This window comes from Montipora capricornis, chromosome 5 (genome assembly GCF_036669925.1).
Source record: "Montipora capricornis isolate CH-2021 chromosome 5, ASM3666992v2, whole genome shotgun sequence".
In the NCBI taxonomy this organism is placed as follows: Eukaryota; Metazoa; Cnidaria; class Anthozoa; order Scleractinia; family Acroporidae; genus Montipora; species Montipora capricornis.
Genome location: NC_090887.1, coordinates 5,117,394 through 5,137,393, shown reverse-complemented (window position 1 = coordinate 5,137,393; position 20,000 = coordinate 5,117,394). Strand labels below are relative to the sequence as shown.

Genomic DNA, 20,000 nt, shown 5'->3' with positions numbered 1-20,000 from the left:
GGGTCAAAAATTTGCTTAAGCCACGCTCAGATTGGTCTCCTTTAGGGGTCACAAAAAGCTTGAGCCACGCCCAGATGGTCTTCTTTAGGGGTTAATTTCAAACTTTCCGACGAGCATCCCGTCTGTTCCATATGGGAGTTCCCCCCCCTCCTCCCAGTGGGGTTCAAGCCACTAAAAGATGCTAAAAAAGCAATTTTCTGATGACTTGAGTTTCCCCTTGTTGGTGTACTTCTGAGCAAAAAAGATGACGATTAGTAGGCCTTGATGTTGAAGAAAATAACACAACACAAGTTAAGATTACAGGACATGAAGAAAATTAGCTCAGGAGGACTACAACAAGGGAAAACTCAAGATATCAGAAAATTGCTCTGGTATCTTTTAAGAGTGGATTTAAATATTGTGTATTTCCTCTCAATAACTTCATTAATCTTACAATCGATATCTCTAATAGGTATCGATTGGTTCCTTATGGCAATCACTCTTATCTGGAATCACTCAGTGACAAATCTAAGGATCTTCCCCTGTAAGTAACAGGTCAACAGTTACAGCTGAATGAGCCTTTCACTGCAGAACTGATGAGATCGATCGACTAAATCACTGGTCAAACTCCATTATAACTGCTCAATAAACTAGCCAGAACCATTTTGCATCTAATCAAAAAAATAATTTTTTACTTGTTGGCTGCATGCTCTCACTTGAAGCTAAGCAAATTGTTGCCTCTTGTAGAGACCTGAAAAATTCAGGCAGCTACAACCGGATTTGAACCCATGACCTCTACAATGCTGGTGCAATGCTGGTACAATGCTCTACCAACAGAGCTATGAAGTCACTCAGTTGGGAGCAGGTCAATTTGTTGGTGTAATGTGCGCTGTAATTGGCTAAACTAGCGGGCCGTACTGTAGTAGCGGGCCGTATTCTACAGTACAGCCTGCTAAATTTAAAATTTCGACAAAACATCATCTAGCGAGTTTTTCATGTCATTTCTGTTGCATAAACTTGTACTGAAAACTGTTTGAATCTTGCAAGCAACTATTTCAAACTTGACAGCCAAGAAGATTTAGTTTTTGGGATTTTGGCACAGCATTCTTTGTGGCAGTTGAACCTTTCACTTCACTTTGACTAGTTTCCTTGCCCGCGCGCCGGTTAACCTCAGAGATATAATAAATATCTTACTAACCTCGTTTTCTCGGCCCGTACTGTAAGTTACGGATCCTCGTTTTTTCCCGTTGATTTATGGCCCAAGCGCGAAGCGCGCGGGCCATAAACTCGGTCCGTAACTTACTCAGTTAAAAAACTCGGTCTGTAACTTACAGTACGGACCTCGAACTTGGTTAGCAAGAAGTATGGACTGGAATGAATGAAATAGACATAATTATATATTTTAGTCCTGATGAAAGGCAATCTTGTATGGTATGAAACCAACTGGCCAGGTCTTTATGTAATTTTATTATATGGCTACAATAGTATGCGTGCTCTGATTGGCTGCTGAGCGGGCAAGATTTTCTTGTAATGACAGGGCATTATGAAAATTTTTCTCGGCTCGACAGCTCTTGAGTTGAGAGTAAAAGCTACGAGCGCGTGGGCAAAAACAACAAAAAATATGGACAATATTTTCAATAACTGAAAGGAAAACTAGCATGCAGATACATGTGTACTACTTTAGTATGAGCGACGAAGAGAGCCTTAGTGAAAGCGAGTTTTATCATCCAAAGGATGAAGAACAGACCAAAACTGAGCGCTAAAAAGGCCATATAATAAATAACTTATTGACCTCGTCCGTTCGGTCATTACGGGGAAATCTCAGACCTCGCCCTTGATGTATTACATCAAGGCCTTGGTCTGATATTTCCCTGTAATGACCTCATTCTTGGTTAATAAGTGGTATTTAACATTGCAATATATTGGAGAAGGAATAGGCTAAACTGTTGAATTCCCTGCCAATTCTTGCTTAAGAATATATCTTATTGTATATTGACTTGTTCTTTTAAGGGGACATCCGACTTAGTTTATGAGTGGGTGTAGAGATGTTGTTAACCGATTTTCTTTTGAACTGTCCCACATTGACAAGTAAAATCGCCTTGCATTAGACAGAGTGAAATCTATTAAGTATCATACTTAGGAGTCAATTACTCGTCTGATTTCATTTATTGTTTCAGGTACGGCACTGGCGGATTTAGATTTTTTTGGGATACAAAGTAAGTACACCAGAAAACGTCATGGTTTTGAGAGCTCAGTTGGCTATTCGCCAAGGGAGGGTAAATGCTCCGACATAATAGTTATATCAAGCTACTCCAAAATCCGAGGGTAAATAAAGATATATGATATATGAGATATATGATATGATCAGGGTCTTACAAGTAATTCAGTTTAATGATGATGATAATGGTGAACTTTAAAGTCAACTCATATCAAATAGTTGTTGTGGAGAGGGAAAAACAGGAGTACCCTTCGGAAACCCAACAAGAGAACCAACAAACTCAACCCAAATGTGATGCCGAGTAGGACCTGGGAATTAAACACGTGACACAGCGCGAGGCGAGTGCTCTCAACACTGCGCCTGCATCCCTGCTCAAGAACCGACATATGATTTGATCTGCCTTAGTTTTTTTCTAATTGAATTTAATGTACAGTATCCCCCAAATGCCTACCACTTATTCTTGGCTTTATAATCTTGACGAATCTTCTTTGATTGTGGAAATCAATTTTGTTAATTTTAATTGAGGTGGTTGGCTATAAAAATGACATTTAGGCTTCACTTTCAATTAGCGACTTCGTGGAAGGTTTTAGATGACCTCCGCCTTTAAAATAGACTGTCTCCTCTTTGACTTTCGATACATCTTCAGCAAGAAACGTTGGCTTTATGTGGCAAGGCACACGCCAATCAACTCCACCGTCCCCTCCCCTCCCCCTCCCCCTCCCCCTCCCCTCCCCCTCCCTCCTCCCCCTCCCCCCTCCCCCATGATATATTTTTTAATCGCGTTAACTGAAACAATGCGTTAATTGGTTAATTGGTTATCATGTATGGCAAAAAAGAAATTTCCCAAACATTAAAACAAATCGGATTAAAAATATGGGGTCATATATAGTTTTGAAAAACTTACCATAAACAATGCGTTAATTGGTTAATTGGTTATCATGTATGGCAAAAAAAAAATTTCCCAAACATTAAAACAAATCGGATTAAAAATATGGGGTCATATATAGTTTTGAAAAACTTACCATTGACTCTGACTCCTAGAAACAGAAGTATGGAACCGCACTTTGCTACAGGCTTAAGAATAAAAATGTCGATGTTCAAATTTCGCATCATTGGTTTAGTAAGAGGGACAAAAGTGCTTTAAAATTGCTTTTTTTTACCCTAACTAAGAAACCTAGCTCGAGTAATTTACTCAGACTTAATGTCGTATGTCGCGGGAGCTTCAGGAACCTTTGCCCTGTCCAGTTTAATTAAGAAACTTGGAATTTTGTGACCTTCAATTTTTTTCTTGTTATTCTTTACGTACATCTTTATCGTTGATTTACTTTCAAATTTTGCGGGACCGTCTAGTAGAGTGTCAACTTTTGAGGAATACCTTCTTCGCTTATGCTTTTGTTTCCGTTTGTAAAGTTGCACCTTCGCGGTTAGTTGCTCTTGTTGAACTTTGAAAAGTTCGGTGAACTGTGCTCTAATCATAACAGCACCATTCATCGAACTTTTGCTCTCAAAGCGAGCTGTGTTCGATAGATTTGCGATTTGTGGGAGTAAGTTGCACGTGCTGTATTTTCTCGCCCAGTTTTTGAGCTCGCGCATTGCCACTCAGCAAACTACAATGCGATTGGCTAATAGAAAATAGCGCGCTCTTTGAACAAGCCAAAATATTAGCAGATCTTTGTATGTTTTAAAACGGAGTTGTATTCGTTGCAAAGTAGTCTATTGAGTAAATAGTCCGTTTGATTCTGTGAGATCGCAGATGTTAAACCTATTGTAAAAAACCGAATTTCCCTTGCATGTTACAATAGAAAAATTAGAAGAGCGTAAGAGCTTACGTTTTTGACGGTCAAGTCTTTTTCAAAGAGGTTTTCTTATACATTTTTTTTTTTATCGCAGGTTTGATCAAGCCATGGTTGGTTTTTTAGACTGCCTACAACAGGTAGTTCTAAAATTGAATGTCATCTATGTTATATGCATGAGCCCAACAAATTAATCTGCTCCCAACTTAGTAGCTTCATAGCTCAGTTGGTATAGAGCATTGCACCGCCGTCGCAGAGGTCATGGTTTCGAATTCCGTTGAAACCAGCTGACTTTTTCAGGTGTTTACAAAAGACAATTGCTTAAATTGCCCAGATACGTGCAAGGATCACTTATTCCTGTCCTTAGATATTTTACAGCAAGAAGTACAGCAAGAAGTTTCATCACTAGTTTAAAGAAGTCTTAGGGTAATGACGATATCGCGCGCAAAAGTTCCATGAGGGAATTTTGCGTTTCTTATAGTCTGATGACCTCAAGCTTGAGAAAATACAAGAATAAAACTCGTTGTAAAATTAGAAGCAGGTGCGAGTATCGGTGAATTGTTGCAATCCCGAACACCTCGAACTAGAGAAAGGTCTTGTTAATAAACTCTTATTTAGAGAGATGCAGGAGGATACACAGTTTAGTTGGTAGAACACTCGTCATTCCAAATAATTACATGAAGTAAGACCGCTGTGTCTCCTTTTTTATCTTTGCCGTTTATTGTATTTGAAGTTTTAATTTCTCAAAAAATGTTTGACATGATAGACGGAAATTTCTTTTCCTTTTTTCGGTCCAGTTTAAAGAAGCAGTCGAAAAGGTTGATAAAAGATTTTGCCTTCCGTACAGGTGAGTGTCAAAGAAAAACGAGAATTGTGCTCTTTTTTGTGCGTGGTAGCGATGTTTTTGTCTTATCCGGCTGAAGTACGTTTGATAGTTCAATGATATAAGTGAAAATTGAGAATTTTATTTTTAAATCTTTTGGCAAATTCACACGTGTCACGCAACCTCCAAGTAATGTATTGTGTTACAAATTGGTAATTGTCTTTCTCGACGACACGTATACGTCATTAAGTATTTGCCTGGAGAAAAAAACGTGCTTTGAGGCAGTCAAAAATTGATAATAAGCATTCGTGACGTACCATTTACGTCATTAATTAATCAGGCAGTTACGGCAATTACCTCATTACAAACATGCGTTAATTAACTAAGTGGGAATTATGTCTATGACGTCTACCTTGTCAATCTCATCATTTGCCACAAGTCGCCGTGCTGTTCAGACGTGTTTTTTGTCGCTCCGCAAAAAAGTTGTCAGAACAGTTTCAAGATGGCCAAAGTTGCTGCTAAGAAAGTAGTAGCCAAGAAGAAGAAGGCAGCGCGCAGGAGGTCCGCAAAGAAGCCTGCACTTTCAAATCAAGCGGTGTTCAGTGCCATTGCCGCCTTAAAAGACCGCAAGGGTTCAAGCGCTAAAGCCGTCTTAGCTTATCTGAAATCACAGGCTGCAACCAAAGCAGTGACACCTCTGCAGCTAAAGGTTGCCTTGGCACGCGGCGTCAAATCAAAAGCACTCATCAAACGTGGCGGATCATTTAAACTTCGTCGGGCACCCTCGCCTGCCCCGGCGATTGCCAAGCGGACAAGGTCTCGCACAAAATCGCGATCTCGCTCAAGATCTGGTTCCAAAGCACGATCTCGTTCCCGATCTCGCTCAAAGTCTCGCTCCAAATCCCGCTCCAAATCCCGCTCCAAATCCCGCTCCAAATCCCGATCACGATCTCGATCCCGGTCAAAGAGCCCCGGCAAGAAGTCCGTGAAGAAAATCACCAAGGCAAAAAAGGCAAAGAAAGTCGTGAAGAAGCCAAAAAGCAAAGCCAGAGTTAGAAGAGCTGCAGCCAAGAGGCGCTCTGCCAAGAAACCCAGAAAGAGTAGGCGCAAAGTTAGCAAGAAGGCAGCCAAGAAGGCAAGAAAGTGAAGACCTTAGATTCACGCTTTGATAAAGGATTGGAAGAAACTTGAACTGATTTTTTTTTTTCGTTTACGTTCCAAAGACACGTTGAACATTTACAACTTGTAAAGTTCTTTTAACATGAGCCTTAAAACGCTGAATGAGTTATAGTGAGCGATGTTATCCGGCGCTTTTTTTCTCGAAGGACTGTACCGTTCTAATTCTCAAATAAAGAGACTTTAAAAACCCAAGTTATGGCTTTTGTGTTTTAATAGAATAGATGAATAGTTGTTAGACGTATTCGTTTTAAGTATTTGAAGAGTTTTAGGTGTTCAAAACATTCGTATTCGGATAGCCAAAACAGCAAAAGTTTAACAGAAAAGTAGATGGCTCAGTTTTATGTCCCTTTCTTGAGTTCCTCGGGTGCTATTTTGCAATAGTTTGCGTGCTATTTACTTCGCCCTTGTCTTTACTTCGCGCTTTCGATGGTATTCGTAACCAAACACCTGAAACATGAAGGTTTCGGCTACTTTGGTTAACATATTTGTATATCTTAGTCTTCTATGCCTATGAACTCAATTTCTTTGACTAGTGCGTAAAGAACAGAATTGACGTGACTTGAAAGAAGCAACACTCAGGGAATACAGAGGTTTTACGTCGCATTTGCGGCAAACGGCTGAAATCAGGCTGAAATTTGCTTTTGGCCAAAAGAAACAAAGAAAGAAACATCGCGCAACTACTCAAAGAGAGTGAAATTTTAGAATAAAATAATTTTCTTGCTTTTTTCAGCAGCCTTTCGTTATCTCAGTCGACAAAAGACTGTCGGAAGTAATTACGCGATTGCAATTGTGACACTTAGTGATTGGTTTAAAATCTCGCGCCAGATTATCAACCAATGAGAAAAAAAAAACAAAACCAATCGCAACTTGCACGCGCGATTTTTCCCGCGCTTTGAGCAAGTTATATGGAATTGCTACAAATTTGGAGTGGTTTCTTGCGCTCTTTGCACCTGCTGTGATTGGTCAAAGTAATTACTTTGGTGTTTGTTTTACACACTCCATTGAAAACCGCTCTAACCATTCTCAAAAGTAATCTGCATGTTGACTCTCCTCACAAGTTTCAAAAACTGTCCGGTAAACACGTATTGAGAATGAAGACTATCACCAGTTAAGGGATATTATTTTGATATAACACCAAATTCTCGTGACTAGGCAACAAAGAAATCTATGGCACTACTTAGGAGAATGAACTCTTAGATCACGGGAGAAAACGGCAAGCTTCAATTAGCTTTTCCACTATGACGTCACAGTAAGACAAAATTCTATGGCTCAAACTTTTCTTTCTGGAGCTCATTCAAATAATATTGCTTTTCTCCAACATTCGTGAGCGACGTTCCTGAGCGCGCTGCTGGTTACACGTAAATGTACATTTTTCATTTACTTTATATTTCTCAACTTTCTTTTAAATTGTAATAAATGGCAACGTCATACACGCGTTGTATCTAAATTTACAGCTCCATCTACGGTACTCCAAGGTACTTTAGTACGCACGGCGTTGCGTCGTAATGGTCTGAACGAGAGCCATGTGTCCATGGTGCGATTAAAATTCCGAATGCTGGAACCCCTTGCATTGTCTCTTTCCGACGACGAGGGTACGATTTTCACCATTTACGTTCCTAACCTCGTTCCCATGGTCTGGACCCAGGGAACGAGGCTGTCTCGCTCTTAGATTTCTCTGCAGACAAAAAAATGTTGAGCCTGGGAAAGAATTTTCCGTTATGGTCACTCACTGGTTGGTTCATAGATTTTTAATCATTTCTTTTTTATGTTAAGGATGGAAAAGGGGAAAATTCATGACTCAAGTGGAAACGGAGGAGCATTCTCTATAAAGTAGGTCAAAGATACTTATCATGCGTTTTGATTCAAAATTACAAAACGGGAGCAGACAGTAGTGGGACGATGGTATTGTTGCAGCTTCTATTGCTTTTAATTCGGTAATCTTTATTTCTTGTTTGGGTAGCAAGACAATCACATTATTCCTTAAGGCAGATACTACATATCAAGTGCTCTTATATGTGGCTCTTATGCGTTCATATAATGGCAAGGGTCGTTAAACTACTGATAACAACTTTACAAAGGACAACGCTCCCAGTCGCTTTTTTTTTGTTATCTAATCTTTGCGATGCAATTTGAAATAGGATTCTTTCCTTTTCTCTTAGAATTCAGTTCAACTCAGAGGAGCAGTGGACAAAGGCGTTGAAGTTCGTGTTGACAAACTTGAAGTGGGGACTGGCTTGGGTCTCGTCCCAGTTCACTGAAAAGTGATGACTATATCGTCGATTTTCAGTTTTCAACCCAGCATCAAGACCACTAAATGCGACTAAAATTGTCTTTAAAATATATATATACAAAGCGGCATATATTACGTGAAAAAATTTATAACAATAACGATTAGCATATACCACACAAGTAGGAGGTTAATCTCAAGTACTATTCACCTCTGAGCAAACAGTGGGAAAAAAATGGCTTCCGGTTTCGCTTCGGTTACCGAGGTGCAAATCTTATCGATAAACTCGGCTGATTATTTAAGTTGTGTGGTATATACTAAAACAATTGTTCACTTCAGTGTCCGCGAAAGTGGCGGCTATTCCACCACCATTCACCTCCACTTCGGTGAATAATTGGTAGTTATGATAATAATAGACCAATTTCGATATATCAAAATTCAGTCGAAGACAAAAGGCATCATCTCGAGGCTCTGGGGAATAAACTCATACAAATCCTTACATTTAGTCCCCAGAGCCTCGAGATGATGTCTTTTGTTTAGGACTGAATTTTAATATATCGAAATTGGTCTATTGTGATCGGTTTATTGAAGTCTCGATCTTTTTTGGCTGAGCTTTTGGGGAGATTGTTAATCAAACTGTATTATAGGAAATTAAAGCAGATCTATGGTTATTACTTCAATGAACTGTGCGGTTTAATTTGATAGGCATTTCCCAGTCATGGAGTAAAATCGTCTGGCGTTAGACAGAGTAAATCTAGCAAGTCTCGCTCCAGTCATTAGACCAAATCGGTTAACTCAATGTTGCACCTAATTCGAACACTTTGGGAGGAAAACGTTTTGTGCCGGATATTTCCACATAATTTAAATGTGAATGTTACATGATAATTCAAACGCAGTACACACAGTCTAAACCCCGGGAGATCTGAATTGGGAACAACATTGAGTTAGCCAATTTGGTCTATGGATAAACGGGACACAGTTTTTGAGTTCTCCGAGATGTTGTTAATACGGTTCCCAACACGTTGACAATATTTTGACATGGATCTATTAAGCATGGTCATCTTTCCTTGTAGGAGACCTAGAAAAACGTCATAACAATCATCGGAGACTAGGAATGAGTGAGCCCCAGGCTCCCGGCTAGGAAATTGGTCATCAGGCGGAAAAGATGGCGTCTTGTGTGTTTCCCAGTGATACCATGTGCTTTGTCCGTATAGTACTTTAAAAGAGAGAAAAACACAAATGTAAGAGTACTTCCCTGCATAGTCTTTTCTTCAATTTTAAAGGGATGTGTCCGTTTATAGAAATGACTGAGAAAAAAATAGCTCTGTTCTTTTCTTTTCTAGTTGAGGCCGTGTTACTAGTTGAGCCGTGCAGCTCTTACGCGCTGCGTATATCTCTGCTAAAAGAATAGCCAAGTACCTTTTGGCTGGAAGCACACAAGTTAACACAAAGCAGGGGCCGCGGAGAGGGGTCGACTGAGGGGGGGGGTGTTGTTTTCTCCCAAACCTCTTCCTCTCCAATCAGACTTCCGTGATCCTTACCAAAACCTAGCGTTCTCCGCGGCCCTGCAAATACCGCACGGAAAAACATTTACGAAGTATCGCAATGCAAATGAGGCCCTCACGGGGAAAAGGGCGGGGGTCCTCGTTCCCTTTAAAAATTTGCTTGTGTTTCCTTGCTCCGAAATTACTTCCAAACTTCCAAACTCTCAGCTTTTTGATCCCTAGAATGGTTTATGTTCCCTTGTTCCCTAAGTTGTTATGTATTTTGTTCCCGGTTTCCCAATTCAAATTAGCCATGATCCCTTCTTCCCCAAAACAGGGCCTCACAACACTGCCACATGAAGTAGAAAAGGCAACATTTTCATATGTTTAATTTAATGCATCGTAAGGTTAATATTACATTCATCTACGAAAATCCCTGACGACAGTTTATTGCCTCAACTTAAGTCACAGTACATATTCCCAACTCAGTGTTGAGAGAATGGCAGCCCAAAAGGAAAATATCTTGGATATCAGGTACAAATCTGAGAGATTAGACATTCCTTCGTTTTGGTGCCAACAGGGGATCTGTGTTATCATACTGTCTAAAGACAAATTTCGAAATTGTTTTAATTTTCTCTGTTGTCTAATTTCTGAGTTAGAAATGTGTTTACTTCATGTAATTTCACCCTAAAGGGAAAGGTGGTTATAGCGCTGACCATATCCCAACGCATTCTCCTCACCAGAGCCTCGGATCGTCCCAAGGCTCTGGGAAACTCTATGTCGGAGAACATGCGCCGTAGGGTTGTTATAGCCAAAAATTGGCTATTTGAACCTTACGGCGTGCTGACATGAATACACCAATTAGAGACGCTTTTGTTTGTTCTTCACGAAAGCCAATGAGAGGAGACTTTGTTTCAGGGTTCCCCAGAGCTCTTCTCTCCCTCAGTCAAGAGAAGAGCTCTGGGGTCGAGATTGATCCCAACGCAGAATCCAAGCCACTACCGTTGTAAAGTTGACTAGATAGCGTCTTCAAAAGGTTGAGAATGCGCCTGTGCAACTTGTCTTCCTCACTCAAGCACGAAGACGCACTGTAAGTGGCGTCGCTTCACGTTCTGCTGCTGCTCGAAACTGATGATCCAAGAGGGCGATCAACAAGGAGACTCCTAAAAGATATTTGTTGCGCGAGAAAAAGGGGACAGATGCATTGCTATTAGGTGCCTTTCTATATTGCACAAATTATCACAGGGCTTTAGCGGCGAATCATCCCCGCGTGCCTTACGCCTTTAAAAGCACGTATTCGTGCTTAAAGACCAAACTGGAGAGCTGATGCACAGGTGGCCTGCTGTAGTACTCTAAAAGATAACAGGGCTTGGGTATGGCCCCCGTTATTTTTGTCAGATCTCTTGAATTTCAAAATTGCCAAAAATTTAAAAGGCGCTGACAAACTTGAATTCATACCCACCTGTACTCTAAACTTGATTTCAGCTTCAGTGAGTGCTTTGACCATCTGCGCTGTATTCTGATAATGAACATTATCTAAACGGTAAATAATGCGAGGCAAATGAATAACCAGGTTTTTTTCCTTACCAAAGTGAAAGAACCCGAACATCCATTAACAGAAGGAGCTCTTAGAGCGGTTTTCAATTGAGTGTCAATTGAATTGCTTTGGTTTATGATTACTTCACTCAGTGATTGGTTCAAAGTTCTCGCACCACTTTTTCAACCAATCAGAAGTGAAACCGTGCACATTTTCCCGCGCTTTGTGTCAGCTATGTGTAATTACTTTGAGTTTTGATTGGTTTACTGGAGTGTCTCCGTCCCTTTTGATTGGCCAAAGTAATTACTTTGGTTTTGGTTTTGGTTTTACTCCATTCGATTGAAACTCGCTCTAAGCTCAACTTCATGACTTATTTCGGCTTTCTAAATTACAGAATTTCCTCTTATCATGCGAAAGAAACAGAGTAAAGCAAGTCAAACACTGGTTTTTGAGGAGAGGAGAAAACTGGAGTGTCTGGTGAAAAACCTCTCGCAGCAGAAGAGAACCAACAAACTCAACCCACATATGATGTCGAGTCTGGGAATCGAACCCAGGCCGCATTGGTGGGAGGCGAGTGATCTCAACACTTCATCAGCCTTGCTCCACGATTCATGTCATAAATGATATCGTTTCCGACGAGACAAAATTTCATTACACACCATTTTTTCGACGTTTTTCTTCTATAGTTTGCCAATACGTAAGTTTGATTGTCGGTGAGTTTTTCTGATACAGAACTGTTCTGGGCTAATCTCCTTATGAATATCTTCAAATCTCGTCCCCAGAGTCCCCTTTTCTTTTGGTCAGCAATAAGAACACGGACTCTGGCCACTTCCAAGGCAGGAAGTCCGCAAATCACGGACTTCCGGCTCGTCTACGTATACTCAAAAATTTGAAACAGCAGTGGTTGTCAACGGTTACAAAAATGGACCTTCACTGCGTATGCGCATAAGTTGGAAGTGGCCAGAGTCCATGTTCTTGGAGCTGACCAAAGGGAAAGCGGACTCTGGGGACGAAATTGAAGATCTTCCGGATGCAATGCGCATGCTTGGGGTGACATTTTATTTTGGAATTCTGTTTTCTTCCGAATTTTGTATTGGTCGATCATTTTCAGCGGCTCTAGAGTGACCTTAATTAAACCCTATACAATAGGCCATGTCCGAGTTCATGTCTGCCTCCTCTTCAAAGCGAGTCTAGGTGCGAAGTTTTTCTTATGAAAATTAGTTTTCATTCATATGAAAAGTAGAACTTATTACCATCACAAAAACTTCGCACTTTGACTCGCTTTGAAGAGGAGGCAGACATGAACTTGGAAATGGCCTAAATATTCGATAACTTCCGGCTTACCGTCTCCTGATCCATGGATTATGAGGTAGTCTACATTAGAAAAATTGGCTGCTCTGGAAAGGAGTGACGTGTCCTTAATTAGGAAACAGAAACAATTTACAAAGAGTCAAAGAGAAGATATGACATAGTTTAGACGTAACTGCAACGTATAAAAGGAGATGTGATAGAGCGAGTATTACCATTTTGTCCATCTAGCGAGGTGTTGTAGTACAAATGCAGCTCACGGTATTCCTCGCCTTGGCGTTCTCTCTTTCGCCAATCATCAAGTTTCGTGCTGTTTTCTTTTTTCTTTTCCCTACCCCAAAACCCTCCCTTTTCCTCTTTAGAACATTCATCAACAGGACGAAACAGACGGTGCCCAATCTCAAGTGAGCGTAAGAGAGAGAACGCTGAGGATAAGGTACTTCTATAATTGGTATGTGTCCTCAAAGAGCTTGATAAATTAAGCTGATTAAATAGTATGTCCTTCAAGATAAAATCATTCTTTTTGAAAATGGCTCAACAAAACGCGAAATATACTATCTTGGGGAGGATTCACGAGTCAATAAGTGCCGAGTGGTGCGGTATACTTGGGCAAGAAAGTATGTTGTACTGTTTTTGCATTTTATTTCTTTTTTCGTACGTAGGTCCGTGAACTTTTCAGAGTTTTACGGAGTTTACAGTCAGATCTAAAATTTGAACCTGAGTACCGAAAACTGAGTAGGCCTTCAATGCTGGAACTTCTGTACAATACTCGCCATTGACAAATGCATTTTTTACATATTACATCAATTGTTTGACATCGAAGGCCTCCTACAGAGACTTTCGTCGCGCAATGTTTTTCAAAATCGCGGTGTTTCCGGGAAAAGATTATCAAATGTTTGTTTTAAAAGATTACCTTGTATCCCTTTGGATTTCTTTGAGGAAGGTCCATGTAACGCTCTGTATAAGCTGAATCTAAGCATCAACAATTCGGAAAAGTAATTACTCGAATAACTAATAGAAACCAATTGAGCGAAGCCACATCTACACTTGAAAACACGTCTTGCTTGCTTACCGTAGTATCTCCAGTCCGTGACAGGAGCCACAGCAATACCACACTTGAACACTCTTGTATTCTTACTTAGAACATATGTTGTCAAGAAACCTCCGAATGACTAAAAGAAAAACATAAATAATGATGAGCAGAAAGAATAACATCTTGCCTTATCCGACTAATGACAACAGTTATCACCTCGGTTATTACGTTTCTAGCTTTCTGATTGGTTCACTCACTCTCTTTTATCAGCTCACATACCGTAAGACCATTGTTATCGGTCGTTGGTTATCGGTTCACCGTTGTCTCATCGGTAATCGGTTGGTTTAAGTGTCCAACCGTTCAGAATTTCATGAAAATTTAATAAAATAATTATTAAATTCGCGCTTGTTCGATATGAGAATGGTTACATATAGCCAACTCGTGTCGAAGCGGGAATGGAATAATTGATAATTATTTGTTTGAAGGTTTGTGCGTGGCTTCGCATTTCTCCTGGGTTTTTGATCAAGTCAGGGAGTGGAAAAGTTTTGTTAAGGTGAATTGCTTCTTGCCTAGAGTTTTGATAGCGGTCACAAAGATCAAAGTGCGGTACGAGCTAGCTTATTCTTGTTGGAAAGAAAATGTTATCGTTTCACTGAGATCAAACGATATTTGATTTTGCTGCATTGGTTATTTTCTTGTTACCAGTAAATCACCACGCCCCAAGTCGAACTCTCCAATTCTGCACTTTTGCCGTTAAAAGTTTTACATCGAGTTCGAAGGCTTTGTTTGAAAATGAGAATTTCCTGTCCCAAAGAAGGGGCGAGGTTATGGTTTTCTCAGTGGAAGTGATCATCCGGTGCACTTGATGAAGCGACTTGACCGGTTGAAAAATACAGAATTGAACAGGACTCGAACCCAACACTGTGAACTGCTTAAGCAGCTTCATAAACCGGCTGCGGTGATCATTTTCACTGAGTATTACATACCTGCAGTTTAAATTTAGGAACATTTCATATATTCTCTCTACCATACGCTATCATGGTATCTACCGTTCGGTATTACGTTGGCGTCTACACAACAGTACGTCGATACCAAAATCCTCCCCTTCCTTTTATTTTCAGTAAAGCGTAATGCAACAGAAACATCATTAAATTTAATATTTTAAGCAAGAGCCGATACAACGTAGATTTGATTTTAGTGGTGTACTATATTTCGGCTGGCCAAACCAGCTTTCTTCAGGTGGCTCAAACCGGTTCATCAACAATTTGGAGGGAATGTGTTATTAGAAAGATTAACTCTTCAACACTGTTTCACTTAATGGCAATGTTATGGTACAATATGAAACACCAATAATTGCTTGACAAGATGCACATGTTATGTGACGTAATAAATTACCATGGCAACAAAAGAACCATCTAAAAACGCGCTATATTTTGTTTAAGTGCTTATATCTCAGAGCCACCTTAACATTTTTCAGTTGTGAAGTTGGCTATGAAACTGCTCCAGATAATTTTTTTAAACTTTGCGGAAACTTTTATCCTAGCGATAAAAAAAAAATGGGAGTCACCGAGTTCGTTTATGATATATGCGTTTAAAGACAAAACATAGGCTGTTTTTAGATAGCTTTTTTGCTGCCATGGTAACCCGTTACGTCACATTAATGATTGCACCTTGTTAAGAATCTATTGGTGTTTCATATGGCATCATAAAATCAAGCCCTTTCACTCTCCGACTTACATTCTTCCTGTTAATGATTCGGTCAGCTGTCTATCTACGTAGTTCAAGTTACTACACTAAGGATTGTTGAGATAATCAGTGACTTACCCAGCCCCATACGGAAAGTCTCTCTGGATCTACATATTTCTTCTTTTGCATAAATCTGAGTATTGGAAAAATATGGATTTCAATGACCTGATTATTACCTTTACAATGAATTCTTATCCACACATGAAACTTGGCTGTAACGTTGACTATCTGTCCATACAGTCATTGCGTAGTCCTGACGCCAGTCACACCTCACTCAGATTAACTGGCATCCAGTCTTTGCGTGGCGTAAGGCTAAGTTCTCGCGCGGTTAACACGCAACAGAAAACTCTAAGTGTCAATAAAACTCTACAAAAGTTGGCAAAATATTGGCATTGCCCTTTTTATACTTTCATGGATTTTCCATGCCAAGCTAATCAGAATTCGGGCCCCAATGTATATATTGATTTCCACATTTGTATTAAGCCTACCGAGAGCGAGCCAAACAATTGCCTTGGAGCATTTGAATTCTTCCTGTGCATGAACAGCAGAGCGTAAAATCAATCAACTTACCGTCCGGCAATAATGACATCTTGAGCTTCGTGCTCTCCGAGTAATTTGTACACAGACTGTTTGAATCTGAAGTAAAAAAGCGCATTTTGAAATTCTCCTAAGCCAGGTGGGCCATAGGTGTCACGACGTGACACCGTGCATCAATGGCAGGCCAGATTCACTTTTTTATCTCACTGAACTACACGCCGGGGTTATTGTACTTAAGGACCAGTTCTTGAAGGAAGATTAAGTTTGTGTTTGTGCCGAGGGCTTTTTGTTTGTGCCGTGATACCTATGGGCCACCGTAGGGATTTCACTCTATGGCCACTTCCCAAGTCTTTCTAAATGAAAATATGATGGGAAAAATTCAAACAAAATCCGGTCTGATGATTCATTAGTGGCTTGTCAACTGCGAAAGGTCAAGAGGAATGATAAGAAGGATGAGGTTTGAGCCCACGAGAGTAACAACCCAACACAAACCTAAGTTTTCTCTAAGCTAGTTTATGTATTCGTTACTACAGTGTATCGACAGAGGTAATTAACAATACTGCATTCGTTTTTTTGTTTTTATTGATGTGATTCCTGCTTTTACCTGCTAGTGTTCTGGTAAATTTGTTTGTGGTTAACTTTACGCACATTAATGCCACATTTCCTGACCTCTTGACCTTTGAGTTTAATCAATCTACGAGTTGTGCAATATATAAATCATACTATACATAATGTTTGTTGAAAAGATATTGAGCTGAGGTGTATTCCCTGCAGCACGCTGCCCTACCCCACCCCACCCCACCCCCAAGTCAAAACAAATCGTATTTAACTCACCTCTCTCCCCTGTAACCAGTCCCTCTCCCGTCAACAGTGACCACTATGACGTCAAAGTTACTGACCAAGTAGGCAGTCCAACCAAGAGCCGAGGAAAACAGTTCATTAACCTGAAGTACGAAGGTCAGAGTAACGGCAATGTTAATGGATTATACACCGCACATATCACATACAGTCACCCCTCTGGAAGCCGCTATCAATCCGCATTTGATCTCACCCACTCAACCCACCCATGCATGTGAAAGAAGGACAAGCCACAACATCGGGGATCCATCCCCTACTCTTCATGAACAGTGCAGTGTTGATTAACAGGAAAAGTTGCGAGGCGGGTTCAACGGTTTATCCTCCTTATCCGAGAAGACTTGAAATTCTAACCATTTCGAGATGAAGTTACAAAGGCAGCACTTTCTCCTCAGTTATTTTTAAGACCCTGAGTGTTGGTCCAATTGGGGTTTGAACCCGCGATCTCCCGCATGAAATCCCGATGCTCACCGGAGTCTCGTGAATCTTAAAGAGAGGGAAACTTTTCGTCGAATCTCTCGGCGAAATATCGGTAGTTGCATATTGATTCAACTGCATGCCATTATTATGCGGGATAGTTAGTTATCGGATAGAAAAAAAACGTTTAACAAACCATTTGAGATCCTGGTCCACCATAGCTACAACGAGAAATGACGGAAAGAAATACTTGACTCATGCGTAATGGAGGTCAAAATTGAAAAAAGTCGTATACAATAGATTTAATAGTAAAACCACACATTGAGACCTGGGGCCTGTTTCTCGAAAAGTCCCGAAACTTTACAGGCCATTTTCGGGTGTTTCAATTCCCTCTGTATCTCAAGAACGTAGAGTAATTTTTGTTTTTGTTACCCTGAAAACATGTTAAAAGATCGGCTTTCCAAAACAAGTGGTTGGCAATTTGACAAAAGCCTTTTCGGACCCGAAAAGTTTTCGGGACCTTCGAGAAACGGGCCACTAGCCTGAGTTGTTGGGAAAAGACATTCCCAGAGTTCGAGTTGAGTAAGAAGTAATAAATGCCACTGACGGCCACCGGAAGTAAGCTGTTTTCCTTTCCAACCTGTCTTGACTCATCTACCACATTTATATTGCTAAGGATCTTTTCGGTATCAGAGATGATTAGTTTAAAAACTAGGAGGGACAACTCTCCAGGCATGTGAAATGTCTACTTCCTTCACTAAGCTATCTTTTCACCGTTTTCGTGACACTCAGGCTGCTCCAATTCTTTGTAAAAACAACTCAAAATTTCACGTGATCTCTTCCCGCTACTTATGAATTATGTTAATATATGCTTATAATTTAATTTCTAACAGCCTGGTCTCATTGCTTCCTGCCAGTGGTAAAAAAAAAGGATTGAATGTATTATTCGAGGTCGAGATTTTAATAAACGGGATAGATACCAAAAATACCTTTTTGGTTTAATAGTGCAAAAACCAAGGGTTATATAAGGACAAGGCCGATGTTGGAATAATTATGGTTTGCTTTAAACTCATACACTCCAATTCTCACGGCTGGAATGGATCTAGCATTTTTCAAATGCAAATTAATTTGCCCACATTAGCCTTCATTTCATGCTAGATCTAGTCCAGCAAATGGTCTATTAAACAATGAGAGAACTTACACTTGAAATTGAACGGCATATTTCTTATTTTCATCAAAATTTGGAGGTAGAAATTCTGTAGCTGGTAATTCTAAAAAGAAAAGTTAAATTGTTATTAGAGATGTAGCATTGTTACCAAAAAATATCAATAGGAACTCCAAAGGAGATGAACGTGTGATGCTTTGAACAGACTTTTACAAAATATTTTCAAGCGTTTAGCGGGCACTGAAGCTAAACACACCCGAGCATGGATCCCTACCGAAAATGCTGACACTACACCTCATCTCTATTGAAAAAATTGTACATTTGAAGTGTTCTAGATATCCAAAAGATGACATTTTTGTTAAGTATGAACAAAATGCTATAAAGCTTCGTTTACTCGTGTAACGCAAAAGCAGTGAAGGTTGGATCGAAATCTTTCCCAAGATGATGAATAAGGAAAAGTAAACTCTGGCCACAGAGTCACCCCAATTCAATCGATCTTCAAATGACGTTAAACACCAAAAAATTCTATGAACGAATATTTCTAGCCTGGTGGAATAAGCCCTATTAACTGGATAAAACCTGGCAGAACAAACCAACACTGAATAGCCTGTCTACCTTATTAAGACCAGAGCACAGATTTAACAACTATAAGTTTACCTGCTCCCAACTAATTGGCTTGATATATCAGACGATTGCTTAAGGGTACGTTCGATTGACCGTATTCCGGAATAAGAATACATGGAATATAAGTTAGAAATCCTTCGTTTTTACGGAGATTCACATTAAGATTGTCAAACATCCGCTAAAATGCTATGTTAAACATCTTTTTATTATCCTTGCTGCTTCGAAATGCACCAAACATGCCGTTTTAATCATCACTCCGCGTATTCTTATTCCGGAATAGGGTCAAGCGAACGCATCCTAAATTGGCCAGTTTCGTATTCTAACGGTTGGACTGGGTCTAGCATGAAATGGAGGCTAATGCGGGCAAATTAATTTACATTTGAAAAGATTTGCCAACATAAGCCTCCATTCCATGCTAGATCCAGTCCAGCCGTGAGAATTCAAAAATGGTCTATTGTCCAGATAAGGGCGAAAATCACTTCTCCATTTCATTCGAGTAAAACCCGTATTTCAAATATCTACGCTTATTTCATTCATCGAGTCTTTTCACGGGAACGCGGCATGGGCCCAACAAATTGACCTATTCCCAACTGAGGTGTTTCATAGATCAATTGGTAGAACATTGCACCAACATCTTAGAAGTCATGAGTTGGAGTCCTGAAGAAGCCGCCCGAATTTTTCAGGTGTCTATACCAGACAATTGCTTAAAGTGTCCAGATAAGTGCGATGGTCACTTCTTCTTTTCATTGGAAACATTAACGTCGGTGACAGTAGTTGCATGGGCTGATATAGACCCAAATTCCTCGATCCCATGTGCATATGCACATGGGATCGAGGTTTTTGGAGCTATATAAGCCCATACAACTACTGGTGAACCCTGATCATTAGCGGGTGAACCTTCCAGTTTTTATTAACTTATTGGACCTACCATACTCCCCCGCGGGTATCAAAAAGTTTCGTCGTTTTGGAGTTGACAGTTCGGCCAGTTTTGTTTCCAGTGCTTTATTCATTTGCAGTTCTTTGTACCATGTTGCTGCGAGAAATGGGAAAAAAGTGATGAAGATTCGAAACAATT

At 40.1% G+C, this 20,000-nt stretch overlaps 3 protein-coding genes across 5 annotated transcripts in view; 2 read left to right on the top strand and 1 right to left on the bottom strand.

Moving 5' to 3' along the window:
- The window catches only part of LOC138049216 (beclin-1-like), a 19,186-nt gene extending 10,555 nt beyond the window's left edge, over nt 1–8,631 (top strand). Inside the window, exons 9-14 of the mRNA XM_068895388.1 lie at nt 452–523; nt 2,157–2,195; nt 4,088–4,130; nt 4,788–4,837; nt 7,766–7,822; nt 8,152–8,631. Coding sequence (XP_068751489.1) covers nt 452–523; nt 2,157–2,195; nt 4,088–4,130; nt 4,788–4,837; nt 7,766–7,822; nt 8,152–8,257 — 367 coding nt within the window. The 3' untranslated portion in view covers nt 8,258–8,631. The remainder of the gene's footprint in view (nt 1–451; nt 524–2,156; nt 2,196–4,087; nt 4,131–4,787; nt 4,838–7,765; nt 7,823–8,151) is intronic.
- Nucleotides 5,169–6,520, top strand: LOC138049218 (histone H1, gonadal-like). Its single transcript, XM_068895390.1, has one exon. It carries the CDS (start codon nt 5,316–5,318, stop codon nt 5,958–5,960), a length of 645 nt encoding a protein of 214 aa, XP_068751491.1. The 5' UTR covers nt 5,169–5,315; the 3' UTR covers nt 5,961–6,520.
- A 553-nt stretch (nt 8,632–9,184) lies between the features above and the next one.
- The window catches only part of LOC138049214 (dipeptidyl peptidase 4-like), a 47,994-nt gene continuing 37,178 nt past the window's right edge, over nt 9,185–20,000 (bottom strand). For all 3 annotated transcript variants that reach the window (XM_068895386.1, XM_068895384.1, XM_068895385.1), the window contains exons 17-27: nt 19,854–19,958; nt 18,338–18,407; nt 17,333–17,357; nt 16,699–16,808; nt 15,898–15,963; nt 15,406–15,460; nt 13,621–13,720; nt 13,462–13,520; nt 12,585–12,657; nt 11,166–11,239; nt 9,185–9,435 (exon numbers count right to left, since the gene is read on the bottom strand). In XM_068895386.1, coding sequence (XP_068751487.1) covers nt 9,328–9,435; nt 11,166–11,239; nt 12,585–12,657; nt 13,462–13,520; nt 13,621–13,720; nt 15,406–15,460; nt 15,898–15,963; nt 16,699–16,808; nt 17,333–17,357; nt 18,338–18,407; nt 19,854–19,958 — 845 coding nt within the window. In that variant the 3' untranslated portion in view covers nt 9,185–9,327. The remainder of the gene's footprint in view (nt 9,436–11,165; nt 11,240–12,584; nt 12,658–13,461; nt 13,521–13,620; nt 13,721–15,405; nt 15,461–15,897; nt 15,964–16,698; nt 16,809–17,332; nt 17,358–18,337; nt 18,408–19,853; nt 19,959–20,000) is intronic.

What these genes read in the sequence shown, in the direction of transcription:
- LOC138049218 (XM_068895390.1), top strand. Translation starts at nt 5,316, where the DNA reads ATGGCCAAAGTTGCTGCTAAGAAAGTAGTAGCCAAGAAGAAGAAGGCA.